Source organism: Anopheles darlingi, chromosome 3, assembly GCF_943734745.1.
Source record: "Anopheles darlingi chromosome 3, idAnoDarlMG_H_01, whole genome shotgun sequence".
Lineage (NCBI taxonomy): Eukaryota > Metazoa > Arthropoda > Insecta > Diptera > Culicidae > Anopheles > Anopheles darlingi.
This window is the reverse complement of record NC_064875.1, coordinates 21,183,967-21,210,999: the sequence shown is the minus strand read 5'-3', so window position 1 is coordinate 21,210,999 and position 27,033 is coordinate 21,183,967. Positions and strand designations below refer to the sequence as shown.

Genomic DNA, 27,033 nt, shown 5'->3' with positions numbered 1-27,033 from the left:
TCTCGGGTGCTCGGGGTTTTTCGCTCATAAAATCATCCTTCAACCGACCCGCTGATTGGGCGTAGAAGGTGTGCTGGTGTCCGGGAAGAAAAGGAGGGTGAGGGGTTAGTTGCAAAAAAATATAATTCCGACTGGACCAACGACAGACGACAGTTTCTTCTCTCTCTCTCTCTGTGTGTGAGTCTGTAGTTTGTTTGTTTGACAATCGAAATAAACAACGCGACCGGGAGGGGGTACACGGAACTATATCCGTACGGGTAAGGTTCGTCGCTGCTTGGTTGTGCGCTCACCAGGATTCTGGCTGCACGCGATGCGACGCGACGTCCTGGAACTGAAAATTGTCGAAAGAAAACAGTACACGCGAGAGGGTAAAGTGGAAAAGGGAATAGAAGGCGAAAAGCCAAGAGCGAACGAACGGTCGGTCGGTCGGTCGGTTTGGACTCGGTGTTTGTCTTGGCAAGGTGGCGTGTGTGTGTGTCGGTGTGCTTGGCAGTCTGTTTGTGTGGACTCTGTCAGTCCCGTGAAACTATTGTAGGAGTTTTCTAATTACTATAATGAAGACAGTGGCAACGACGACCCACCCCCCATTCCATTTTGTTCGATGGTCCCGGGCTGAGGGGTGGTTTCGTTTGCTCGATGCACACACACACACACGCGCGCGTCCTTTCACCTGACAGTGCACACAGCACCATCAGCAGCAGCAGCAGCAACAGTCAACAGAAAAGTATGTGTTTATGTGCATTTTTGTATAAATTTATGCTGCATGACTGCCGAGCTGAAATCAGGTTGAGCCGTTTTCCTCCTCACCCAAAAGGGAAGGAGAAGGAAGTAGTACCCACCCCCAAGGACCCCCGGGGGTCTGGTGCCAGGGAAGGGAGTCAGGAGCTGACGAACAGCAAATAGAATGTTTTTCGAAGCAAATTAAATCTATTTTTCGCAAAACTTCCCCGAACGACATTCTGGTACTTGCGTGTGTGTGTGTGTGTGTGTGTGTGTTTGGTCCCCTTCCGGTGCAGCGCATACACCCTTGTGGACCCCCTGGCGCACAGTGCTCTCAACCACAGCACTCGGCAGAAGCTGTTCCTACAGGATGCTCGTTTTTTTTTCTACTGTGTTTCCGTTTCAGTTTAACTTAAATTAAAACTATGCACAAGCGCAAGGTGCACGCTAGGCACGGGATTGTCTGCCTTTTTCTGCCGTTGGCGGCGAGCCGTAATATTGCATTCGTCTTGTCCCTTTTTAGCGGGTCCGGTGTGCTAAGGTTAGTCGAAAGTATTTAATTTCGTTTCCTGCCTAGATGCGTCCAGCACACGCGCGAAGGGAGTTCCCATGTTGCGCAAATGGGAAAAAGAATTCCTTCCGGAATGTAGGGAAATCATTGCCAGGCATGCATGGGATCGCTGGGTTATTGCACATTTTAATTTGCGGGGAAAACATGTTTTTCTTTTCCTTTGCACCCCATGTGTACTGTCCTAATGGCAGCAAGAGCAATAGTTGCGTGATTAGTGAAGGGATTTAATTTTTCAAATGGAAAAGCGTTGCTCCGGTTTTCCGCTATCGGAACTGTGACATTTATAATGAAGAGAAAATTAAAAGTGACGGGATTATGAAAACATCTTCATCAAATTATATCTCACATCAGCGCTGGGATATCATGAGCTGGATGTAATTAATTTAATGGCAACTTTGCTGGAATCAGCGCAATAACTAAATCACTTTCCTGTAGTAAGCTGTGACTTTTCCGATTGGGAATTGTCGTAAGCTATGGAAACATAGCAGCCTATAACATACTGTCAAGTTATCTTCTCAGACCATAATTTATTATATTTATTATCTTAGATGACTGACAAGTACATCTTGTGTTTACATGTCGGTGTGACTTTTTAAGACTCAATGATAAGATTATTTTTGTCTGTTTCTTAGGATAGTTTTTGTATCTTGTCGCCGAAATAAAGGCAAAATAAAGAGAAGAAGCTCTTCTGGAAGAATCGGTCGTGTTCCTTAGATCTTTAGACTTGTGGCCCAAGTTATCAGTTCCAATATTTCTAAACTTACCATTCTGTGGCCTGATTTTGAGTTCTTTTATCGAGCTTTTGTCAGGTATAGGATAAAATATCCATTGCGAAACAATGTCGCAATGGAATCATTCAAACATATTTCGGAGTGCAATGTAAGGTATATTTATCTTTGAAATTTAATACGTTGCAGCTTACTTGTGCTTTTCCTGCAGGGTACATTCATTTTTCACGCTTCGTTTCAAAGTGACTAAATCCTGACTGTATCCAGGTTAATTAAATATAGCTGTTCAACCTTTGCTTAACTAAAACCTTTTACAGAATACACTGTTAGACTTTCTGCTTCGTCCTTTAATGTGTTGAAGCAGCCAATGATAATATATTTTAAAACTATAATTTAACTTATACCTACCTTATGAAACCTAAAAAGACAGATCCACCTCTATCTAAGCTGTAATAATCGCAATGCGTCCAGATCAAACCAAAGAATCGCAAAACAATGCCAAAATTTTATTTTGAACATACATTCACGACCCTTCACAACCTGTCAAAGCAAGAAAAAAGGCCGATGAAATATGAAAATTCAGCTGGCACACATTTCCGTCACCCCAAAAACCCTACCGGCCGGACCACCTTAAAGAAGGTGCTCCAAGAATCGACGCGAAGAATCGAGCCACGATGGCGGTGTTACAACCGGTACAGGCAAACAATAGCACCACGTGGCAGCACGCCAGCCTTCGAGGTAGTAGCCGGTAGCCGGTACCAGACGACCACCACATACTTGCCACGGCTACGGCCACGGGTATAGGTGGAGTATACCACACCACCTTCAGTGCTCGGTACCAGCTCGGTTGTAACTGACGAGCATGCATGAATGAATTATTTGCTTTCGCCCTTCGCCCGGGAGTTCGCAGGAATGGTGAAGCGAACGGAAGGGGTCCTATACAGCACTAGGAAGGAGGTACTCGTAACGCAAAGAACAGCATGAGTGGCAATCGTTTCACTTTGCCTCTGCTCCCTTTTCTCCTTCCCCGCTTGTTGCCGCTGTTGACGCATGAAAGAATAACACTTTTCCAATCGACTTAACACGTAAATATACAATATACCTCCGGTACCAAGCACCGGCACACACACTGTATCAACATAATGGATGAGGGAAAATCGCTTACGTTGCGTTACTCCGCGTCTCTCTCTCTGTCTCTCTCTCTGTCAGCTATTTCTTCATCGATACGGTCTAGCTGCCGCCACCTTGCTAATCGAGCGAATGGAGGTGGAATGCTGTTTCGAGAGCATATCCAGTAGGGATCACAGGGCCACAGCTTGGTAACGAGCTCGATGAGACAGAATTGCTAAACATCTTGTTTGAAGCGATCCAGCATGATCCTGGCAGTCGTGATGAATCGATAAGCGATGATGGCTAATACATTTGCTCCTTGAATGGTGGCCTTTTCCCTAAAGTTTAACAGGTATATGGCCACGATAGCAACTTTCACAGCTAGAAAATTTTCGTTATTTTCATTTTGCACGGCCACGACTGCAACTATGGTTTGCAACTCGCAACAGACGTTACATACTAATCTGTCCAAAAAGTAAGGTGACACGGTGTCCAAATTGACCGCATAAATGGATATCTTTAGTTTTGTATTTTTTATAGATTGTCAGCACTGTTATTGACAACCATGGCAAGTTTGACGTCAAAATATTCACTAGTGTTTGAGATACGTAATTTTTTGTGAACTGCTAAATGTGCAATCTTCGTTTTTCTCCATGTCGCAAATTTTTAAGCAAAGAATTTGCAAATATTTTTTCTGCTGCAAATATACCATTGCGAATGGTATAGAATGCCTTTAGTGACGATACTACGTCAAAAAAAAAAATATTTACAGTTGATGGAAAGACTTACAGGAGGGTCGGGAACGTTTTGAAGTGGAAGAACGCTCTAGGCGACCACTAACGACAATCGATGCAGTTCACGTCCAAAAAATCAAAGATTTGGTGTTGGAAAATTGTCGATTAACAACAAGAGAATTTGTTGATGATATTGGCATGTCAAACATATTCGCTAATTACATTTGGAAGGATGTTTTTCATCTCAAGCGCGTCAGAGCTTGATCACGATAATGCACCATCTAACACTTCGTTGGTTTTCTGTGACTTTTTTGCCAAAATGTTCACTAATATCGTTCCAATAAAACCGTATGCGCCTGATTTGGTTACATTTGGCTTCTGGCTATTAGACAAGCCTAAAATTTCGTTCCGGGGACACTGTTTCGACACCATAGAGCAGATTCAAGCCGCTGCGAAAAAGGTGCTGAAGACCATTCCTAAAGACGACATTTTCGCGTGTTTAGAAAACTGGAAAATTCGTCGGCATAAGTGCATTGTGTCTGGGAAGGATTACTTTGATGGCAAAAAATGGATTTGGAAGAAAAATTAACGAACTTTCAAAATACATCCAATGTAACCTTATTTTTTGGACACAGTAGTATAAGAATTGTAAATACAATATTCAATACAAAATATACTATCACAACAGGTTATAAAAAGAAAAAAATTGTCCTAAAGGGCTTTATAGTCGATCTTCGATCTTACAAGATTATTATTTAGCTATGTAAGGATATTATAATCAAGCTTTGACAGTTCTTTACAGCACATTTCAAACCGAATTGGATAAGAAAAAACTTGAATCAGATAAAAAGTTTCCTTTATCTTAACCATACTTTGCCACGTGAACAACTTTATTTAAAACACATTTTACAAATTCATAACGTTAAGCTGCTATCATGTTCAGGCACCTTAATACCGGATAAGATCGCACGAAACCTTCCTTCGAGCACGAATTGACTGCAATTATCTCGCTTTATACTGGAACAATTTAATTTAAAGTGAAACCTCCATTCTCCTCGCCACTACTAATCCCGTTTCAAACTGAGCCCGAGCCGAAGAAGCGGGGACCCTTGATTAGATAGTGTCTCGATCTGTTCTGCTCTATCGTCGGGCTGCTGCTGCAGCAGTCACTGCAGTCACCGTCTAGACATTGCCAATGAACCATGGAAAGCGAACGGCAAACGGGGGGTAAAAAAAAAAAACTACTAAGCTACCGTCGGGTAGGAGCTGGAAAGTAGTTGCTACTTTAACGGTTCCGTGGAACGGATGCTACACTCGGAACGCAAGGTCCAACCCAACCGTTTTCATGCTGCAACGAACACAAACAAACAGTGGTCGGAGAGATGTTGGCAGAGGAATCTTTTATGGACATCCCATCCCACCTCATCTGCTATGCAGCATAAAGCATGCAACAGCACCACCCACGGCAGGCCACGACTTGGCTCCGGCACTCCAGCGAGGACTTGGCCAGCTGCAGAGCTGGAAAGCGAAAGCATGTTATCGATGAATTCCGACGTCGTCGTCGTCTCCGGATTCTCAGCGCGATAGCCGGAAGGCAAAGCTTGCTGCAGATAGAAACGGTGCCCTGTCCACCACCCTGTATATCCCTCCCTATTCCTCTTAGCTAATGGTGGCCACCATGCACCACCCGGGCAAGAGCATCGGTGGCGATTTATGGTGGAATTTTTTAATATTTGGAAACTAAAACTATTTTCACGAATGGTTGCCTCGCCTAGCTCTGTCTCTCTTTCTCTCTCTCTCTCTCTCTCTCTCTCTCTTTTTTTTTCTCTCTTCTTCTCTCTCTTTGCTGCCCCTAAATGCACTCTGGGAGCAGCTGCTGGATGTCCGGATGAATGGTCCGGGAACGATTTACGGGAAGCGAAGCAAAACAAATCCATTTGATCACGCTCAACGCGCCCTGTGTCCGATGATGGCCACTAGGGGCAGGGGAGGGTCGGTTGATGGCCGAGATCAAGACGAAGAAGTTGATAAATTGTGAGGGCATGAAAGAGAGAGAGAGAGAAAAGAACACTATGGAGAATTGAAGACTTGGACCCGCAAAAAGTCAGGAAGCTGGCAGGCGTGGGAACGAAGCTCCAAGTCCAAGGACCTCCTCCCCTAGAGAGAGATGGGGCACCAGACCGGGCGTACCAATCGCCAGGACTAGCCGGAGAGCGGAAGAAGAAAAAGATGTAATGGATATTTTATTTCCCCCGATGTGTATGGGTTTGAATTTTAAACATTTTATCGGGAAGCGATCGTTCCGGCGCACGGCGACCCGGGCGAATCGAACCGGTCCGAGGTCCGTCTGGGGACCAGCCCGGGCACGCCAGACCCCTGACTGGCTGGGCATGTGAATCCTCACGAAGGGAGAGAGAGAAAAAAAATGGTTCAAATATTGATGGCATACTCTGCGCTGGAATACAAATTCAATCGTTACCACCGCACGTGTCCTTTCGCGGCGGGGTTTTTGATTCTCTTGGTGGTGGTGGGTGGCTGGTCCAACCCCGTACCCACCCGTGAACCGTTAGTTTCGTGCCCCCGGGGGGCTCCGAAGGGGGCCGAACTCTCGAGATGTTTTATTTTCGTGTTTTGGAACAATTATTTCGACCGTGGCCGGTGTGCGAGATATGATTTTGCTAGAAGCTCAAAGAAGGGGCGGATGAACGAACCCAACGACCATTATAGAGCCGTGAAGGGATGGGGAGCTGCGTCAGGAGAAGGAGGAGTTTTGAAAAAATGAGGAGTTCTAGGCACATTAAAAGAAAAAGACGAAAAAGTCGAACGGAACCGAAAATGGAAAAACGCCGAAAAACATGGTTCGAAACATTTATATCGGCGCACGGACAGAATTGCGGACAGACTGCGGACTGCGGTTCCGTGGCCGGCCAGACCGCAAAAGAAAGGATAGCACGACACACACACACACACACCGATACAGAACCAAAAAAAAAAAAGATAACGTCGAAAGGCTTGGCCGGCACTTTATGTAAATTGTTAACATTTGATGTTTATTTATGTGTTGGAAGGCAAATTGGATTTGGAAGTTCGAGACATTATAGTTTGGCGTGCGCAGGATAAAAGGATCGCCAGCGTGTGCCTCTGTGTGTGTGTGTGTGAAAGCGAACGAATTCTTTTGAGGGCGGACTGGGTGGTGGCCACAATCCTTCAAAACGACTTCCGAGCGACCCACGCGGTCCACGGTTTTTTTGGTTTTTGCCGTTGTTGTGAATGTTGATTTGTATTTTTGGGGATTCATTCCTCGGTGGACCTCGGTGGCCACGCGATCCACGCGATAGATATTTATTTGTTTCCGGTGCGGAGGAAGGGAAGGGAGGCACTGGGGAGGGGGGAAATGGCACCAGAGACCCGCTGGCTTAATCGTTATTGGATCATAAATCTGTGTTCGCATCATCGCGATTATGTGCCCGGGGAGCACCCCGAGTGGTGCTGCTGCTGCTGTTGGCCACCGTTGGCACCGTTACACCTGCGCCTTTCACGGGGGGAGAGGAACACCTGCCAGGAAGGTGGTGGGGAAAGGGGAAGCCAAAAAAAAGAAGAAGCGAGATATGCAAATGGTTTTTATCGCAAACCATAACCTCGAGAGTGATGTTGTTGGTTGGTTGTCCAGGAGTGAAGTCCTGGGATAGAGTGGTAGTTAGCATTCGCACGCATTACGTGTGCGTGTGTGTGTGTGTGTGTGTGTGTGTGTGTGTGTGTGACGTGAAATTGCGTGCCAGTTACGTGATCGGTTGCGATCAGTTGGTCAGAATTAGGGGGAATGGAATGGAGGCCAGTAGTTTTAGTCCTTCGTTACTTTACGGGAAGATAAGGACGATATGCTCCTCCTCCCTCGGGGGGGAGGTCATCAATGTAAATTGCGTATGGCTCATGGAGTGGCGCTGATGGTAATTTGAAGCCATAACTTCATTAGGCAGGTGTGCGGAGAGGTGATTGAGACCGCTACAAGCTACAAGGTACACCGAACATGCGCCATCTGTTAACGCATCATAACGAATATTTATGTGATGTGTCCGTGGATAGCTAGTAGGCGTAGCAATTCTGGTCGACTTATCTAGTACAGGATGAAAGGTATTCTGGTTTTTTGATAGAAATGATGTGTCTTTGTTTGATAATAGGAACAATCCAAAGCCAGCTATATATACTAAAGTTGAAAAAGCTTTTATAGCTATTACTAAATGATGATGATATGTGTTGCTGCTACGTTGTGCGATTCTACAGACAGAGTTATAGGCATGCTTTGTTGTTGTATGTTTCAAATTCTTTTCATTATGATGGAATACTCTACAATACAGTAGGATTAGACATCGGCAAAATAATCTTTTCAACTCTCAAGACATTTAACCTCTGTATAGTGTATTCTTACTTAGTGACTGATTTAGCCGGTGCTACAGTAAAAGAGCGATGTTAACCTCTTGAAGAAACATCTTCCAATTATTTTAATGTTATTTTACGCGATAGACTCGTAGGCTATACCCATAACATAATGTTAGTTACGGCTCTAATGTGTACACTATGGACAAAAGTTTGCAAAAACATAGAAGATAAGGAAAAACTGATTGATTAGTTCGAGAAAAAAGCAAGTGCCTTGTTTTATACTAGGATTACACGCAAAACTTAACTAGAAACAATACTGCATTCATTCTAAATATCATTTTATTGTAACCCAGTGTCAATGAATCATTAGACGCAGTTGTCGACACGCATGAATCATAAGACGTTGAATCTAACTCACTTCAAGTTAATGCCACCGAACGGCTTGAACGATGCGTCACGCGAAGTGACAACGCATCATTCCAACCCCGGGAGTCATATATCAACAATCCTACAGGGACTAGAGTCTAAAGATGATACAAAGAGCTATTCCTTTGTTATTGCACTTAAACCCATAGCGCGCACAAGTGTGCAATCAATTTCGGCAAGTTAAACGTTGCAGAACGATACCGCCGTGGCAAGTAGCAAAATTACATTATAGGCCCTATGTTGTCCGAAGCACCATTTCATTACTGGTGATTCAATCGTCCTCCGAGTCATCGTTCCGTTACACGACCGGAACACCGGAGCAGCAAACCCCTTTATATGTCTATTTATTTAGTTTCATTTTTCAAATCATTTAATTTTCCTAAAAGCTCCTTCTGTCTTTCGGTGGCGGGTTTCCGTTCTCCGTTTGATTTCTCAAGCCAAGTCTCCTCCCCACGGAGACACACACACGCGTGCTATAGCTGTATTGCTCATCTTGAGCGTCTCATAAATCTTTCTCCCCTAAATCGCTTCTCGCAAGTGCCAACCCAAGCTGGGGACGGAGGAAGGAAGGCGGGCCCGGTCAAGTGATGGTGGTGTGCGGCGTTTCGTGGCGAGAGATCATAAATAATTTGATTGGTTGGCGTATGAGATGATTGCGTCCCGATTTGACATCACATAAGCCACACACACACACACACCGACACACACCGACACACCGTATGTGCTTGACAACTTCATCCCAGGCCCGCTTCCAAAGCCTACTCGTCAAAGTACAATTTGTTTTCCCAGCGACGGGCAGCACCAGCACCAGCACCACCTCTCAAGCTCCCCTGGCCAGTTATGGATGACACAGACAAAGAGACCGAAACAAAAAGATGATGACAATTTGTGGCGCAGCCAGCAGCAGCAGCAGCAAGGGGTGGAAAATGAATCTTTTTGATGCCCTCCACCACCACCACCACCACCACCACCGACCAAACGGCAACAATCACAGCAGTGGCCGGGGCCGAAAATGGCGAAGCAAAACACTCCTCAACAGCCGCCAACCGAAATAGGCCCCGTAAGACAGATAAAGTGTCATGAACGGCGCAGGAGTTGAAGGAGTGGCAGCGAATTGAACAGCAGCAGCAGCCAGTTGCTGAACGGCAACAAATTGGAAACAATTCCTTTCACTCCATCTCCACGCGAACCGCCAGGAGTGTTGCAAGTGGTCTTCTCTAATCCATCAACAACGCCACAGAACGCGAAGAAGAAGGTGGCGTCGGGCGTCGGGAGGAGCAGAAAGGCTACGACCGGCGAGTGACAAACAAACACTCCCGGGGCCGGGTCCAGGGGGTGCGGAAATGGAAGAACAATACCTACTGGCACGTCACGTGAGCCCCTGGTTGTGTGTTTGCGGTGCGGTTTTCCCGGTAATCCGGCTACTCGGGGGGGGTTTTTTGAGACAATATTTGCCGGGAAAAAAGATTTTCCAAGTAGAAGTAGAAGAAGGACTTCAGACCCGAAAGGAGAAATCAAAGTTGACAGATGAAGAGAAAAGGGGGATGGTGCGCGATCGAAAACATTATTTCTGGCGAATCGTCAAACGTCATCGCACAACGTCGGGCAGGCACGAGGTAGGCTGCGACCGGTTGTTGGTAGCGCGGCAACAGCAGCAACGGCGCCGTCCGTCGTCCGCCGAAGATCGACACTTTTCTGACAGGACGTGACGTGTGGCTCCGGTTTCTGCTGTTGCCGGGATGCTGGCGGTGTGCGGCCACCACACCATGAAGATGTCCTTCACAGCAGTACGCCTCACGGAGCGACGAGGAACAATATTTTTGCAAAGCATTTCTTCGCTTTTTCGCCCGGGGTTTTTGGCACTTCCGGTGAAGAGAGGGGTTTTGGTTCGATCTCGATTCCGCACTCTCTCTCTCTTTCTCTCTTCCCCCGGTTAGAGACTAACGCCCCCGCACACATTTGCAGGATGCTTACGTGGTTTCTCTTCTTCGCATTTGTCGAGGCAGTTGCGAGATGAAATTTGGCGGAAGATGACAGGAATTATGCCGCACGAGCGACAGACACACACACACTGTCACACAGTCGTTGCCGGCTCTTTGCATATTGCTTTTCCACGAGGGGCGAGGATTTGCAGTATGTGCCATTCCGTTTGCACCACCATCCATTCGGCATTTCGGCATATTCCGGGCATACGTGTGGCGCATATGAATGATTGTGACGCGCTCTGCGGCAATGCTGCAGCCGCCACAGACATACACTGGAGGGAGCGCCGACTGTTGGATGTGATTTCCCGTTCTATTTGTCACGAACGAACGAACGAACGAACGAACGCACATATTCCATATCGGTAGGAGTCCCGGGAGAAGGAGGTTGTAGTTTGAGGTTTTTGAAGATTGGAACGGAACGGCGCGGAACGGAACCTGCATCTTCCACCGGCAAATGGATGGATCGTCTTGGTCGACTGTGTCGGTTTGTGTTTGTGTGCGCGAGGATTTAGCGCGAAGAAGCGAACACTAATGCTTTTAGGCCACAGTGTCTCCGGTCTGCTACGGATGATTGGATCGGTGATTTATAGTCTCGCACTGCCACACCCAATGTTCTAGCTTTTCTTCTCGCCGTTTGTTTTTCTTCTTCTTCTTTTTTTGGTTTAAGTTTACGGCCGTGTGTGTGTGTGCACGCGTGCCCGCGAACGGTATTAACATGCGCCGTACGTGGCCGCGCGTGTGCCTGGAATGCCACACCGGCGACCGACGCCGTTCCGGTGTCCTCGTGTGTCTCGCTAATCAGCGATTTGCGCTAGGGCGATGGTGTAAAAGATGGTGCTTTTGACGGTTCCATTTTTTCTTTTGGGTCAAGTAGGAAGGAGTCTTCGTTCGTTTGTTGGTTACGAAATCGCTGTGGAGTTGTTGGGTTTAAAGATTGTTGCTGGTAGCTCCACAATAATGTGGAGACGTTACGTTAATGTTGGAAATTAATATTCGAAATATTATTATTCAGAACATGAACCATTCGAATGAACTCGTTTACACATTCCATTGGGCATATTCGTTTGAGACAGCTTCCATTCCAAATAAATTCATTTTGTTTTTCCACATTTCACTTGAATTTCAGAAGAAAATCATCCAATTAGTTACTTTTTAGTTATTTTAAAAAATTATTCCACATTCCTGACTCTCCAAAAGGAAGCGTCTAAGAATAAATGCCCTTTTCGCTGAAATATTGATTTTATATCACAATACATGAACCAACTTTACGCAATGACAACCAAAACTTCGATAGTTTGCTTTGTACTTTACTTGAACATACGTTAAAACATTTGGTTTAGAAAACTCCATTTTATGCCTGGACAATTTGAGATAATCTTTTGGTTCAGTTTGCATTGATGTCTTTTTAGTTTTTGTTTTGGTTTAGTTTAATTTAGTTTGTGCTTCTATACCTAGGACTAGAACATTAAAGACACATTTCCGGTAAATTTTTTAATTTTGGGCAGTCCAGCAACAAAAATAAATATTGTTTTGGTAAACAATATTCTTGAAACATTTCTATAAATTAGAAATCGAAAAAATGAAATAAAAATGAAATTAGTTTTTATGACTCATGACTATCAGAATGTTTTGACCTATCCAAGATATGGACCTTCATCATTGGTTTAGAGTTCCTATATTAGATAATATGCACTAGAGTCAAATAGCAATTAATTTCATGCACTAATAGCACCTTATCACTTATTGCATCTAATGAATAATATTAAAATAAATAATCAACACTATAATAAACATCACAAATCCAATGCGAACACCGAATTGAATTCCTTCCTTGCTAGCGTGGACTGAATCTAGTAGACACTGCCCTTTGGGCATAGATGCAAAACCGATCACCGGCTGTGCCGACTATTTTTGCTAACCCATCCCGGCCGGAGCATCCCACCCCAAAGGTCCCATTTTTCAACAATTCCATCAATGTTTTACGACACCAATAAACCTTCGCCTAATGTCGCCCTGTCAGCCGGTTCGCAGTAACGGTTTATGGACTCGTGACGATGCTTGACGATGCGCCAACTTGCCAACCAACGACATAAGAAGCGACGTCATGCACAGCTGCTGCTGCTGCTGCACATTCAGCAGACGAACACGGGACCAGTCCAACCCACAGGGCCAAAGTGCAACCTCCCCAGCATGTGAGGCCACTGATCGGCGTGACATCACCAAAGGGTGTTAGGGAGCATTCTACCGGGGTTGGGGGGAAGTAGCGCATACCGTGTGGTCGTCTAGCTCATCAAATAAATCTGTCACAAATTGTCACCAATCAATGCCTTGGATCCCGATCGATTCTGCTCCTCCTCCTCCTCCTCCTGCGTCTCACGTACGTGCCGTCTACTCGGTTCTATCCCCACGACCAATGTGGTGACCACGTCGGTTCCGCATGTCTTAGGTTCAAGTAAAGGTGAGGTGATACGGTCTTTTTTGTAGCATCACCGTTCGTTGTCGATGAGACTTGAGCGGTGCTCTCGGCAGCACGAGCACTGCATACTACCCACCAGCAAACCAGGAAATCCTCTCTCAACCACCAGATAAGAAGACGGATGGTACCCGGGGAGTAGTTGCTAGCGTTGCTAATATCCTTGGCCTTTGGGCCAACGGTACCACTGGTGCGCGCCCGCTCTGGTGGTGCTATAATCCGTACCACTCGGCTCACACACACACACACACATGCACGCTCTTAAGGCGACGGAACGATCATCGTCGTCGTCGTCGAGCTTAATGCTATTATCTCTGCCGGCGCAAAAGTCAACGCATATCGATGGCGTATATAGTGGCGGGACCTAGAAGAAGGCCTAAGCTCTGTGGCCGTGTGTGAGATAATGCAATAATGTGTGCCTCACAGTGAGCTTTTCCTCGCCCTTCCTTCCCTTTTCCCCCCCCCCCCACAAGATCAGATTATGAGCCCGATTTGTCACCGACGAGAACTCCGGGGACAGCGGCACGTCGCTAGTGCGAGCGCGCGCGGTTCACACGAGGAAAAGAGGAAGCTTTTCCTGGGACGTCAGCCGTATAATGGGTCGTCGTCGTCGTCGTCTGTGGGCTCGTCGGACGTGCCGGAACGCCCTGATGATGAGCGGCTTCTTCTTATTCTGGATGCGGGATGCCACACACACACACACACACACTGCGAATTGCCACTTCCATTCCAAGGTCGTCACTTCGTTCGGCCCCTGGTGGAACGGAAACGCCGCGTTGTGATTGCACGATACGAGCGCTGGGGTTACGCTGACGAGAAAATGCCGGAAAATGAGCACCGAAAAGGCTGGAGGAAGGGAACGAGGAAAATGCGCCTCGCAAGTGCTTGTGTGTGTGTGTCCTGTGGCCTCAAGATGATTATCGTCGCAAAACAAAAGAGACCATCGTGCCGTAGCATAACACAAACCGCCTCCTTTCGTTGACAACTGCCAATACCGCTTGGTAGCTAGTAGCTACACCCCATAAGGGCGGACATCTTGAGAGGGTTGTCAGTGCTGCTGCTGCTGCTGCTGCTACCACGACGATAACGATGATGGACGTCAAGGCACACGCTTACACACACACACAAATACACAATGTGGCAATAGATTGGTTTTGATTAGGGCAAGCAAATTGCCACCGAGAGAGTTTATTAATTTATCCCCTTTCCTGGGCCTCCGTCGTGTGTTCGCTCACTAATATGATGATGAGTGTTCCGTGAAGGGCGCGACCGCCGCAGGCAGAGGACAGACACACAGCAGAGGACAGTTGATTCCTCTGATTCTGATGCTTCCTGGCGCTTGAAGCCTTTTGCCATTCGCATGTCAATGGACGCTCCTTCCTAGGCACTTATAGGACCTTGCGATCCTTGTTTTTTGGCGGGAGCTGGAGACATGCTATTGTTGGGCATAAGTGTGGTGTGCTATGTTCCCGGGAATTACTGGATTACTGGTATCTAGCAGAACAAATGGAGCCGCCAAATGGAGCTGATTGTCTCTCTCTCCTTTTCCTATCTGTCTCTCTTATGCTCCCTCTCTCTCGTAATTATTCCGCTAATCTTACTCAAACAAAGAAAGAGTGCAAACCAAGGAGATTCTGCCATTTTGGTCAATGCAGCTCGAGGAAGCTGGAGCTGGCAGACAAGCGCCGGACTGCCGGTCAATCGGTAGGACCTGAAGATGAGATGAGTAGTGGTGGCGGCGATGAGGACGATGACGACGGCGGTACCGCAGTAATTTACTTACTACCGAGCGACGGACTGCGGAGAACATAAAATTTAATCCTTTAAAATGGCCACCCCTCTCCGGTCTCTCTCCGGCCTCTCTCTCTCTTCCGTTCTCTGCTGGTTTGTAGGATTAAGAGGCAACAAATTAAATTGCAGCATTTTGCAACGCTTTATTGCAGCGGCCAGCATTATGCTCACGCTATGCTCACACACTATGGGAGTCGGTTTTTTGCGCGCAAAAATAGATAAACCGGAAGTTATGACTAAAGAACTACTAAAGAAGGAGAGAAAGAGAGAGAGAGACACACACACATACAAGAAAAAGGGATTTTCTTCTCTTTCTCTCCCTCGATGTCGATGAAACCATGAGCCCTTCCGTGAGCCAGTAATATACGTGACATAATCTGCAGTTATTAATGAGCAGAGCCCGACAAGATGGCCACCTTCACCTACAGTCCTACAGAGACCCCCTTTGTAAGACACTCTTCACATCCTTTCTGACCTCTGCTTCCTCTTCTTCTACTGCTTTCTCTGCCGCTCCCAATGTTTGGTTAATTAATGATCATTTAATGTGAATCCGGAATCCGCCCGGGGTGCCGAACCGATTGGTGCACCGACGTTTTGACCGGGGAAGTCGCTAGTAGCGGAGAAAACCGTTCGCTGTAATCTCGCATCCAATTAGCAGAAGCGAAGCTGGGCAGCTTAGCGCGACAAGAGCCAGTAACATAACTTCCATGCATTCCCTTGACAATAATTTCTTATCTTTCGAGAGCTTGCCTTGAGTTCGAGGTCGCGTCGTACACCTGGCCTTACCACGCGCGCGCGCGACACTCGTGTTCTTAGCAGAAAAGGGAATTAAGGAGCTACTGGTGTGGCATGTGTGAACACACCGAACGGACTGCCATAGAGACCGCCGGATTCGAGGCAATCATAAAATCGTTTTAGACGAGTCTTGATCCTTCTCATAATGTTTTGCTGCTGCTGCTGCAAGGTACATCGGTGAGCTCCAAGTGAATTCCAATTATCCTCCTGCAGTGCACTCTGCCGTTCTCCGTGGTGCACTTTCGGTTCTCAACATGCTCCATATTGTGTTCCCCCGAATTCAGTGACCGTAAAAAGGAATTTTTGAAACTCTTGCTGCAGCGAAAAGTTTGATCGAGCCAGGTGGCCACTAACTTCGTGGAAGCGAGGGGGATTTTTGTGTTAGAAAACACGAACCTCAAGGGGTTTGTTTTTTTCTTCTTTCTCTCCAAAAAGCCAAATCGAGTGCATCAGCTGCCTCTCAAAGTTCATCGTTGAGTCGCTAGAATACTCGTTGGATTTCGTGCAGCAATTCGTGCGAAAGAACCTCAGCAATCCGGAGTTTTGCTATTCCCGTTTGTTCCGTTTTTATTGTCGGATCCAAGAGTCGCGTATCCTGCGCCCGAATTCCACGGAATGACGAATCCAGCACACTTTGATGCCACGGAAAGAATGTGACGTTTTCGTTCCGCAGTTATCAACGCGGGCAAAGAAAATAAAAACCGAAGTTTGAAGAAAATTAATAAAAGTCAAGGAAAAGACCGAGATCTTCCTGAGGTGCGGCCGGTCCCCGGGAAAGCGGATTCAAAAAATCAAATCCCTCCACCGATATAAAAAGGAACCCGTGCAGCAACGTTCCAGTACGCTTTTCGCACGGATAAACGGATCAGAAGAAGCGATCCAGAAAGCGTGGCAGCGTGGTAAAAATTTGCGAACAAAGTTGTTTGATCCTCGGAAGGCGGCTGGTGCCTGGTGCGTGACACCGACTTTTGATTGCGCGTGCGAAAGAGAATTATCGTTGCAACTCGCTCGCCGGGCCCCGGAAGACGAGGGCGAGGGCCGAAATTGAATTTATTAAATTAACGGAAGCGGTTACCTGCACGCACCCTGCACGGCACTCCCAGTGGGTTGCAGTGCAGTGTTTGGCAGTTTGGTCCTTGGCAAAGGAACCGGGCGAGGAGAAGGTCGATTTTACGGTATTCCGCTCACGTCCAAGGTGGCCACTTTACCGGTCGGTTACGGGTGATTGTGTTCGCTTTTAAGCGATTGAAAATGCGAGTTCAACTCTCATCGGATGGGGCCGGAGTCAGGGGATGCGAAAACTTTTTGCTCGACGAAGGCGGAGGAGCAGGAGCATGGTGGTGAGAGCAAAAAATTAACCGGGAACTCCTCCGGATCCACCAGAAAAGCGATCAACACGAGGACTGTAGAAGGGAAGTTAGTTACTTTTGAAGTTTGAAGCCGGAAAATCGTATCCTTGGCGAGGGCGCGCTCGCGTGGCGCTGTCCGCACGGCTTGGCTGGAATACCGTTTTTCAGGTGCTCCAAACGGGGGATGATTTGATAAAACACACACTCATACACACACACACACTCCGTGTGGAGTCACTTCACGCTGCTCCGTGGAATGCAAATCGTGGTAAACGTGTTGTACGCCTGCAGCATGTCCAACGGTCGCTGGCTGGCGCTCCAAACCGCAAAAACCTTCTGTTCCTTGGTTCCATGGCCATATCCTACCATCGGACCACATCGGACGTCGTGTGGTGTCTTATGGCTGTGGCCCCTACTCCTGGCCCCCTTCTCTCGGCCCCATCATGGCCAGTGCCAAAGGCTCTGTGACTAAATTAAATTTTCAGTTTCGGAGTCGGAGTAACATTTTACCACCTTAGGCCCCTCCCTCGCCTCGATGCACATTTAAATATTCCACGTCGCTGGCAGCGCTCGACCACAGTTGTGGTGTGAAACGTGTATGTGTGGAAAACTCGGGGAAAACCCCTGCCAGCAGGTCGTGCAAAATGGAAATTAGTTGCTTAGAAACGGTGAATTGTTAAACTTTTGAATAACCATTGAGTGGACTGTCACTTTATGGTTTGCGCCGTTACAGTGCAACAGTGCAGCGATTGCGTTGTTAAAGTTTGGCCTCTTCGTTGGTAGGACTAATTTGTCCATTTAACTGTGCATTTGGGGGTGGGCCACGAGTTGCCTCTTGGTTCTGGGGGGGATTTTTGTTTCATGACTTTTCTGTGAAAAAGGAATCAATTTCTGGGCTGGTGCTGATGATGTCAATACAGTGCCATTGTAATCATCGGTACTTTTTTTTATACGGTATTTACAATGTATCGTAAAAGTTTAAAAATGCTCTGTACTGAGAAAAAATGTTTCCTTCATCGTTGGCCGCCAGGGGAATGTATGGAAATGATGAATAAAAGAATTGATATTTTTATTTCCGTTTTCCTGGATTCCAGCCAATGAAATATTACAATGAGTATTCAATGAAAGAGAAACATTCATCGCCGTATTCAAGATATGTTAAGTCCGCATTTGCCACGAGAATGTTGCTCGAGGGCAGCTGAAATAGTAAAGGGCATTTTTTTCCCAAAAATGTTCTTTACATATTTCACGAATAGCGACCGGACGTTGAATGAAACCATCATCATACGAAGTAGTGATAAACCGATATTCGTCGATTATAGCAAAACAAGAGAAAATAATTTGAAAAGGAATTGGTTTTAAATGCTTTTGTTGCACTATAATTTATTCCAGTTATAATTTTACACTCTACAAAGTGCTAAGATTTTTTAAAATAGAAACTTCACCACAAGTCCATTCCAAAGTGAATTAAAATGATTTAGAATTCACATTACTTTAAGGGGGGGCTTTGGTTATTTCGGGCTAAAAAAAGGCTTATTTTTGACGATTTTTAATGAAGAAACCATTCAACTTAATTTTTACAAATGAATGTCATATTCAACTACAACTTTTCAAGAATATTTGGTTCTATTTTGGGAAGGATTTGATCTAAACTACGTTCATGGCATCCAATCTAGAAAGTCAAGTTTGCAAAAATGTACTTTTTGCGGTGCCCATCGTAGCCACGTGCTGGATCATCAGAAATATTCAAATGAATATTTTTTTGTTAGATTATAAGTTTATCCAGGTAGCCCCGTCGAGTTTTTATAGAATTTCCTATTTTTCGATTTTTGGCAGATTTTAAAAGTTGAAAAAGTGAAGCTTTTTATCGATATTGCCTCAACCAATGAGATTTACATAATTAAAAAAATTATGTAAAAAAAAGTATCAACAATTTTTATAAAAACTCAACGGGGCTACCTAGCAAATAGTGTGCAGATTATGTGTTCAAAATTTCAAATCGATCGGTCCAGTAGTTTTCATGCTACGATGGGCACCGACTTTGAAAACGTAGGTTTTGGGAATCGCTATTCAAAATTGCGAGATGCATTGAGCCTTGTATGAAACTCTGTTTTTCAAAAATCAATATCTTTGTCAGTTTTGCTTCGATTGATCCCAAAACTTTACACAATACTCTTGAAAGGATAAGCACTCATAAAAAAATATAAAAAGTAAATGAGAAGAATTAAAATAAAATACCGAAGCCCCCCCTTAAGAGAGATTTACATTTATTTAATTTTAGTTCACTTAGTTCACTGAAATTTTAAAAAAATCATTTTTATTAAAAATCATTTTAAGTACCTACACTCACGTGGTCGGTGAAAATCCTATGGTTAAAATTTCACGCCGGAATTGTTTCTTTAAATACTTGTGTGAGCTTAAAGGTTAAGAAGTGCAATGTGCTACTTGCCCGGCCTAAACAGTGCCCAATGCCAAAAGACTTTAATCAATTCAGTCTAACGCCAAAGAACATTGTCCTGTGTTTGTCTTCCAAGTGGAAAATCCCTTGCCCATAGACTATTACTGTCTGGACGCGATCAGCTGAAGATAATCATCGTTTATTATGAGAAGAACAGTTATTATGAGATGAAATTCCGTTGAATTTAGCACTAACACCATGGGTCAAAGGTCATGCTATTTAGCAGATAATCGAAGTGTACGATGTCAATGGTTGCCAATGCTCTATTGCTACATTTTCAACAACCCCGAGAAGCCTTGAGCTGGAAAGGCAGAGATGAAGTACGAATAGCAAAATCGCAAATTCTCTGGGAACTACTGGGAACACTATTGCTGTGTACATCTTGTGTACATAAACATTGGTTTACCTTCTGTGAATGATAGATATACTATATAAATTGAATCTGTTGATGGATTGATAGTGAAATGAAATTTGAAAAGGAAAACGTTGCTCTACCATTTCCCGTAAAATGTCTAGCTCAATCAGGACATCTTCGCTCACAAAATGGATCTTCAATATCCGTAACCAGTTTAACAGGAACCTTTCAACAATAAAGCACTTATGCTGTTGAATGAATTCGCCTGAAAATGATCTAATGGAAATCCCAAAGCACAATAAGCAACAACGCTAAAGCAATAATAAGCCACTAACCCCGCTCTTTTCTCTTTTTTCCCTATCCTCTATATCCGATTGCAGTGTGCAACCGTACGCTGCACGGTGAGGCCGGCCGGACGTACGAGCTGCAGATACACAACGCCCGGAGCGCGTATCCGTTCACCTGCCATCTTAACTTTACCGCCTCCGGTGGCCAGTTCGGTGACATCGTGCAGGTAAGCTATAAACGCTATAAACGAGACAATATCACCGCGAACGCCACCACCACCACCGCCAGTTTTCTGACCGTGATTGGCATCATCGTCTTCATAAATTAAATTTTCCACACAACAACAAAAAATATCCCATAATGGCCGGAACCAACCGCACCCGGTGTCGTCGTCGTCGTCGTCGTCGTCCTTGGGCATTACTGTTGCTTCCCGCACCACCCGCTAATGGATGGTCATAAATTCGTTCAATTTTCCTTCTTTCGCGCACTCTCTCCTCCTCCTCATCCTCCTTCGCCTCCATATTTTGTGCGGCTTCAACGCCCGCGGTACGCGGGGATGATGATTTTTTGTACTCCATCCCCATCCCCATCAGGAATCATCATGAAGATATCTTATCACGCGAGCGAAGGGACAACTTCACGTGTGATGAATGCGAGATGCTCGGCGATCGGAAGATCGGGAGCCGTGAGTCGTGAGAACGCGACGCCATGTCCGCGCCTCGAGGACAAAGTGAAAGTGACCAGTGGTGGAGGGGGCACACGAGGTCCTTCCCTTCAACCTCTACTCGCCTACTTTGCTGTTCTTTTTCTCTCTCTCTCTCTCGGCCATTCCGAGGGACCGAAAATCAATAAGCAAATTGAAAGTGAAAAATGTGTTTTCCCTTTCCCCTTGTGTGGGTGTATGTGTGTGGCCGAGGGGCGAAGTGAGCAGAATGGAGCAGAATGGAGCAGCGAAGAGGAGAGTGAATTTTCATGTTCGCCTCTAATTGATAAATAGGGAAACAACCTGACGCATCGCATCATCGCAGCAGGCGCATCGCCTCGAGGTATCCTCTTCCTCATTCCCTCTCACTCTCTCTCTTCCTATCTCGCTTTGTATCTACAGTGAAATGTCCTAATGTAGCTCGCATCATGAAGATGTATGAGTGCGAGTCAATCAATATAAACGAGCGTAAAAATTGCGAAGGAAAACCAACTGGCCCGGGGGAAAAAGACCGAGGCAATTCGGATTGGTCCCCATTATTTGAGGTTCTCTGTTTTTTTTTTTTTGGGGGGGGAAAAAATCACCGAGGTCGATCGATCATTTGACCGAATGGCACGAGACTCCTACGTCGTATCCTCGTTTCACGTAGCGTTAAAGGTCGCTTCATTACAGGTGTAGAGGTAGCAGCAATTAGTAGCAGTAGCAGCAGCAGCAGCAGCAGCACCAGCAGGTCTTCTGCATGAAATCTACTTTACGTGTAACCGTCAGTCATCGTTAACCTGGTCCCTGGGCCGGACCGATGAGCGTGGCCGCCGTTGCCGCAATCTAATTGTGGCCTAGGCGCAATCAGCACGTGGACACCACCAACCAACCACCTACAATTGGCACACGGCACACGGTGAGAGTGCAAGATTGAGAAGAGCGCCCCCCGTCCATGGCCTACTCCTCGTCCGCAGCTGTCACGCTTCGTGGCGATGGTTTTTGGGGCTCGACGACGGGCTCGAGAAGACTCAAGAAGAGCAGAAGGTGGTCTTCCGGTTGCCGGTGGTGTTGCCGAATTGATTTAAGATTGCTCTAAATTAGATCAACAAAACCATTTGTTTCGCACGGGGTGGGGGCTCACACTTTTATTTACATTTAATTCAATTTATCTTCAATTCGGTTCTCTCTCTCCCGCTCTCTCTCTCTCTCTGTGTTGACTTTTGTGTGCGCCACCGTGGCAAACGGTGGACGGTGTTTCGTTCCGGTTTGTTCCCGGTTTTTCGGGCCAAACAGACGCCGAGTCCTGGCCAAGGTGAGGTTGGTTTGTTATGCTAGCCGTTCCGTCATGCTGCTGCTGCTTCTTTCTCGTCTTCCTTTCGCGCCCACAACGCTCGATACAATCGAATTGTTTGCCAGGACTTGACTGGAAAGTCAAAATATGAAATCTTCCGCTCGAGTGGCTCGAGCGGTGGAAATGGAAGTACCGCTATTGGTGGAACTATTGAACTGAGGCTTTTCCCCAACCACCGGGCCGGGTGTTGACGGTTGAAAAATCAAAGTCAGCAGTCAGGAGATGGGACCAACGGGGCTACGTTAATATCTCTGGTCCAGTGCCACTGTTTAGAGTGCTTTTTGCGTGATAATGGCCAACCCAAACCCAATCTGTGATTTCTTTTGCGTTGATGTTCGATAAGTGGTTGGAGCTTTTGCTTTTCTGGCGCACTTTTCCGCTGGCAGCTGGGGAACTAGTAATCTACCTGCTTTAACCTTTACGAGGCTGGACGTTTGTGCTAAAATAAGACTGATAATGGATGCCACAATGAAAGGGGATTATGCAAGTCCAGCAGTATTTGATGTAATTAAGGGGAATTAATTGATTGAAGGCGCAAAAAGCACGATTGTTCCCTGTTGTTTGCTCATAAGATTGAATTGGGGCAGTTTGATTGGCGATGATTAAACAAAGAATGCTTTTCTTGTTTATCTTGTTGAGAGCAAACGGTTGGAAAAATAACAAGACCGCCGACGAACGGCTTTGTCAGCATTTAGTTTGATTGTTTGAAATAGATAAATAAAATTGAATTTTGTGCCGTCTATTTAGATAATTAGAATAAGATGTGGTTTATCTATAGTAAAGTTATTTATATAATTATGGTTTATGTATACTTTAGAAAACTATGGAATTAAATCAGTATTTATTGGAATACTGATGAACGGCAATGTTATTTATCCATTTCGCAATCCATTTAGTATTTCAATCTAGTTTTCACTTAATCATTCAATCTAGTTTTTCAAAATTTCTCGACTTTGATTTCTCTTGTTTTTCACTACTAAATTATTTGGCAATATTTTCGACGTTCTCAGATTGAATTTTTGGTTTACACGAAGGGATTTGTTCATGAGAATTGTTCCTTATATCCTTCTGGTAATTTCATCGTTTCATTTGAGTTTTGATGAAATTTTAGCAGATTTCCCAAAGGATATGGTTACAGGCCCAGTGGTCTGCTGATCTTATGCGAATATCGAAAGATACAATTAGGGTCTGCGGACATAAGTGCCAGAAGCGGATTATATTTTTATAAACGATTGTCAGGATTTCCTTGTAAATTTGGCAAAATTCATAATTTATTTTGAACAAATTATGTTGACAAATGCAATTGTTTAGTGTAAATAGACATTTTGACAGTCAAAAAATGCGTGCGCAAAAAATAGGGGTTTTCACTTCACCACGATTGAAACGAGAATAGTAAATAATCCTTTTATGGAACTATATCTAATGTAACAATTACTTCAAAGTTATCGAAAATTTTATGTTCTACTTCTACTTAAGTTTCTTATTCCTTTAAGAAAAATCCCTTCATCGCTTAAGCCTGCTGCTAGCACATCAACAGCTGCTATTGTGGTAGTGGAAAACACTAGAAAGCACAGCTTTCTATAACGAAAAAAAATGATGAAGCCTCCCACGTAATTACCTCTATAACCCCACAATTAAGCCATCATTCTGTGTAATCAAAATGATTTTCGACGTTGCGGCTACCCCAACCAGGCAGCCACAGTACGTATGCATTAAGACCCTCGTTCTCCCCTTCCCACTACCCAAAACCCAACCCGACCCGACGGATGAGAAAGTTTGATAAAGTATTTAAAATGGTTCCCGCTCACGGAACAACCACGGAAGCTCTCCCATCCCTTCCTCGCCGTTTCGATAGAATGGTAGAAACAAAACGACAACGATGACGACTACACGAGGAAAAAAGCAAGAATCGGAGCAACACCGGGAAACGCCGGCCGCTCGCAGAATGCAGCAGCAGCAGCACCAGCAGCAGATCCGGTTAAGAATTTACGCCCCGAGATTGCGCTGATTTGTATCCGCCCGGAAAGCTTTCAACGATTTCATTTGCACCATACTCCGAAGGCGCAACAGGAATAGAGCGTAGAGGTAGAGGGTATGTTTCGAGGGGGGAGGAAGGACGTTTCTACGGAGCGCAAAGAACGCGCATTACACGCGTTTGCTCGAGACCTCCACGAAGAGGAAGCGCGATGAGGTTGGCGGGGCTGTTTTGGGCCGAAGAAGGGAGCTGAAAGGAAGGCCAGTTCTAAAGCTTAAGCGAGCGGCGCAAGCGAAAAGCTTAAGTGCTGTAATGTGAAAGTTTTTTAATCACGCCGAGGTGTGCCGCGGGGGATGGTTGTGGTATGGAATGGAGTAAAGGGAAGAGGGACTCCCTCTGTACAATGTCCTCACCAGCAGACGTCGTCGTCGGCATTGCTGCACCACCAGTCGCGTACCATCCCGCGTACCATTGACAGGATTAGTTGTGGAAGCATTAAGCAAGGAACTGGAAGGAAGCTGCTGGGTCGGTACCGTTGCCGACCCAACCAGCCGGCCGCCAAGCGATTGAGCGGGGCAGATTGTGTGAAATGAAAATGAAAGAAAATGTGAAAATGGTCCCGGAGCTCCGTGGCGCGAAACGGAGAGAGAGAGAGAAAAAAACCCTCGCTGCTCTATACCCAGGGAAGCATAAAAGGCGATTTGTTTTTGATGCCTTGGAACACGTTGTTGCTTCTTCCTCCGCTGGATCTGGATCTTCTGCTTCTTCTTTTTGCTTTAATGGACAAATGGACCCCCAATGGTTCCTCTTTGTCTTTTGCGCCTATGTGTGCGACTGACGTCAATTTTCAAAATGAAACTGAAGTGAAAGTCGGGGAAAAAAAAAGATTTAAAGCAAATAGGAAGCGGGAAAACGGGTTTTTGGACGCTGCTCAATGCAAGGGGAAGGCAAAACGGGGCAGAAATTCTAACACAAAAGCTAAAAGCCCCCCACACGAGTGAAGAAGGACGCCCGGGCTGCGACTTCCCGGGGACTAACTTTCTCATTTGAAAGTCCATCCTGCAGCTATACTACTTCCAGGCCGCTTCCAGGAAAGGATCTCTCTAATCTTATTGATACAGATTTATTACCCTTCGCCTTCGGGGTGGTAGGAAAAGAAGCGGAAGGGATGAAGTGGTAGTACACACCGCCCCCGTTCGTGGGAGACTCAAAATCTGCTAAAAGCTTATGAGGCCACCGGCAAGTTGGCAAAATTCTTTTTGCTCGCTACCACCGCTAACCTCCCCAACTCCCTTGCAAACACGGTGCGTGCGCCAGGTTTCCTCGCTTATCCTACTCCCCGATTCACCCAAAAACGGATAGGTTCCTTTTCCTTTATCAAGCGTCAAACAAAGTTTCGGGAGTGGCGGGCTAAGGACCACCACCGGCTGGCCCCAAAAAAGGCAACTTAATCACTGGAACAAAGTTTCACAAGAGAGCTAAGACCCCTTGAGTGTCGCAGTTGATGAATGATAAGCCGGAGACAACATTTTTAAATGCTCGACGGACGCCCGCTACCGCTGGATAATGGTGTGGTACAGAGCGAGAGAGTGGATATTGGTTGAGGTTGACCTATCCGAAGGGCACTTTGTTAGATGCTAGAATGGAAAAAAAAACGCATGAATGTATGTGTCTCTCATATTATTCCTCTTGTCTTGTCTTTTCCCTACCTCACAGCTCAATCTGGCCAAGTTCAGCGTGGGAAAGTTCGTGGAAAACCTGAACGATCTGAAGCAGCACGGCGAATGCATGGAGGGCTTCATGACGATCAGTGAGCAGGGGCTACCGCATCTGGATGGGCGCTGGTGTGGGACCGCGTCCGGCTACACGATCTACTACAGCGAGACCAAGTCGGTCAACGTGACGCTCCGGTTGGATCAGGCACCGCAACCGACGAGTGGCACGGGCAGCGGGTTCGAGTTCCGGTTAATCTACAAGTTCCTGCGACACAGCGACGCCAAGCTTAGGTACGGTTTGATTTGTTTGAAATAGTTTCCCTACAGATCATGTTCTCTATTCTTTGAAAAAGGACCCGATTCGGGATTGTAGGAGAGTAAATGTTGAGCTAATACCTGGAAAGCTGTCAGTATGTTCTAGTGTTAAAGGGAATCATTCGATGGTTTATCCATGTCATAACTATGTTAGGTTGCCAAGCCATTTCGTTCTATTCGCAGAAATTGCTGAAATGTCCGAAGGAAATTCTTCGTATTTTTGATTTGCCATTAAACTGGCATTCACCAGATATGTAGTTAAGTCGAAACTAACTTCAATATATTGTGTAGCATCCTGCAACCATTTGCTATTAACTAGAAGGATATTTGCAAGCTCGTATGTAGTAAGCCATACCTACGGCTTTTGCGACCATACTAGATTTTTACCAAATAGTTGAAGAACCATAACATCCGAAGGAACTTCGGATCCTATCCATAATAACAGAATCATACGCATTTAAACATTCGCATGTTCATCAAAATTTCATTTTTTCCCCCTCAGACTAGAAACAGTAACATCCCTCAAAAATTTTCCTATGAATAGTTACTACTAATGTATTGGTTGGAAGTTCTACAAATTCTGTGGCAATGGAATTTCAAATCCCTTCATGTGATCCAATCAGAGACCTTATTATCAATTCTTTCTGCACAAGTGAATCACTGCGCAATCCTATAGTGAATCGCTAAACGTACAATTAAGCTAGTATTCACTATTAAAACTAATTCTCAGAAATGCAGAAATCGTAGCGCTGAATACAGCGTGGAACATAATACGAACTATCTAACTTTTTTCAAATTTTTCGACATGTAGTCAAAGTATACTACGTCAAAA

The 27,033-nt window shown here is 45.6% G+C and overlaps 1 protein-coding gene across 1 annotated transcript in view; it reads left to right on the top strand.

The window, feature by feature from the left end:
- The window catches only part of LOC125955895 (uncharacterized), a 291,000-nt gene that overhangs the window by 247,743 nt on the left and 16,224 nt on the right, over nt 1-27,033 (top strand). Inside the window, exons 4-5 of the mRNA XM_049687208.1 lie at nt 20,253-20,386; nt 25,888-26,177. Of these exons, the coding sequence (XP_049543165.1) occupies nt 20,253-20,386; nt 25,888-26,177 (424 nt within the window). The remainder of the gene's footprint in view (nt 1-20,252; nt 20,387-25,887; nt 26,178-27,033) is intronic.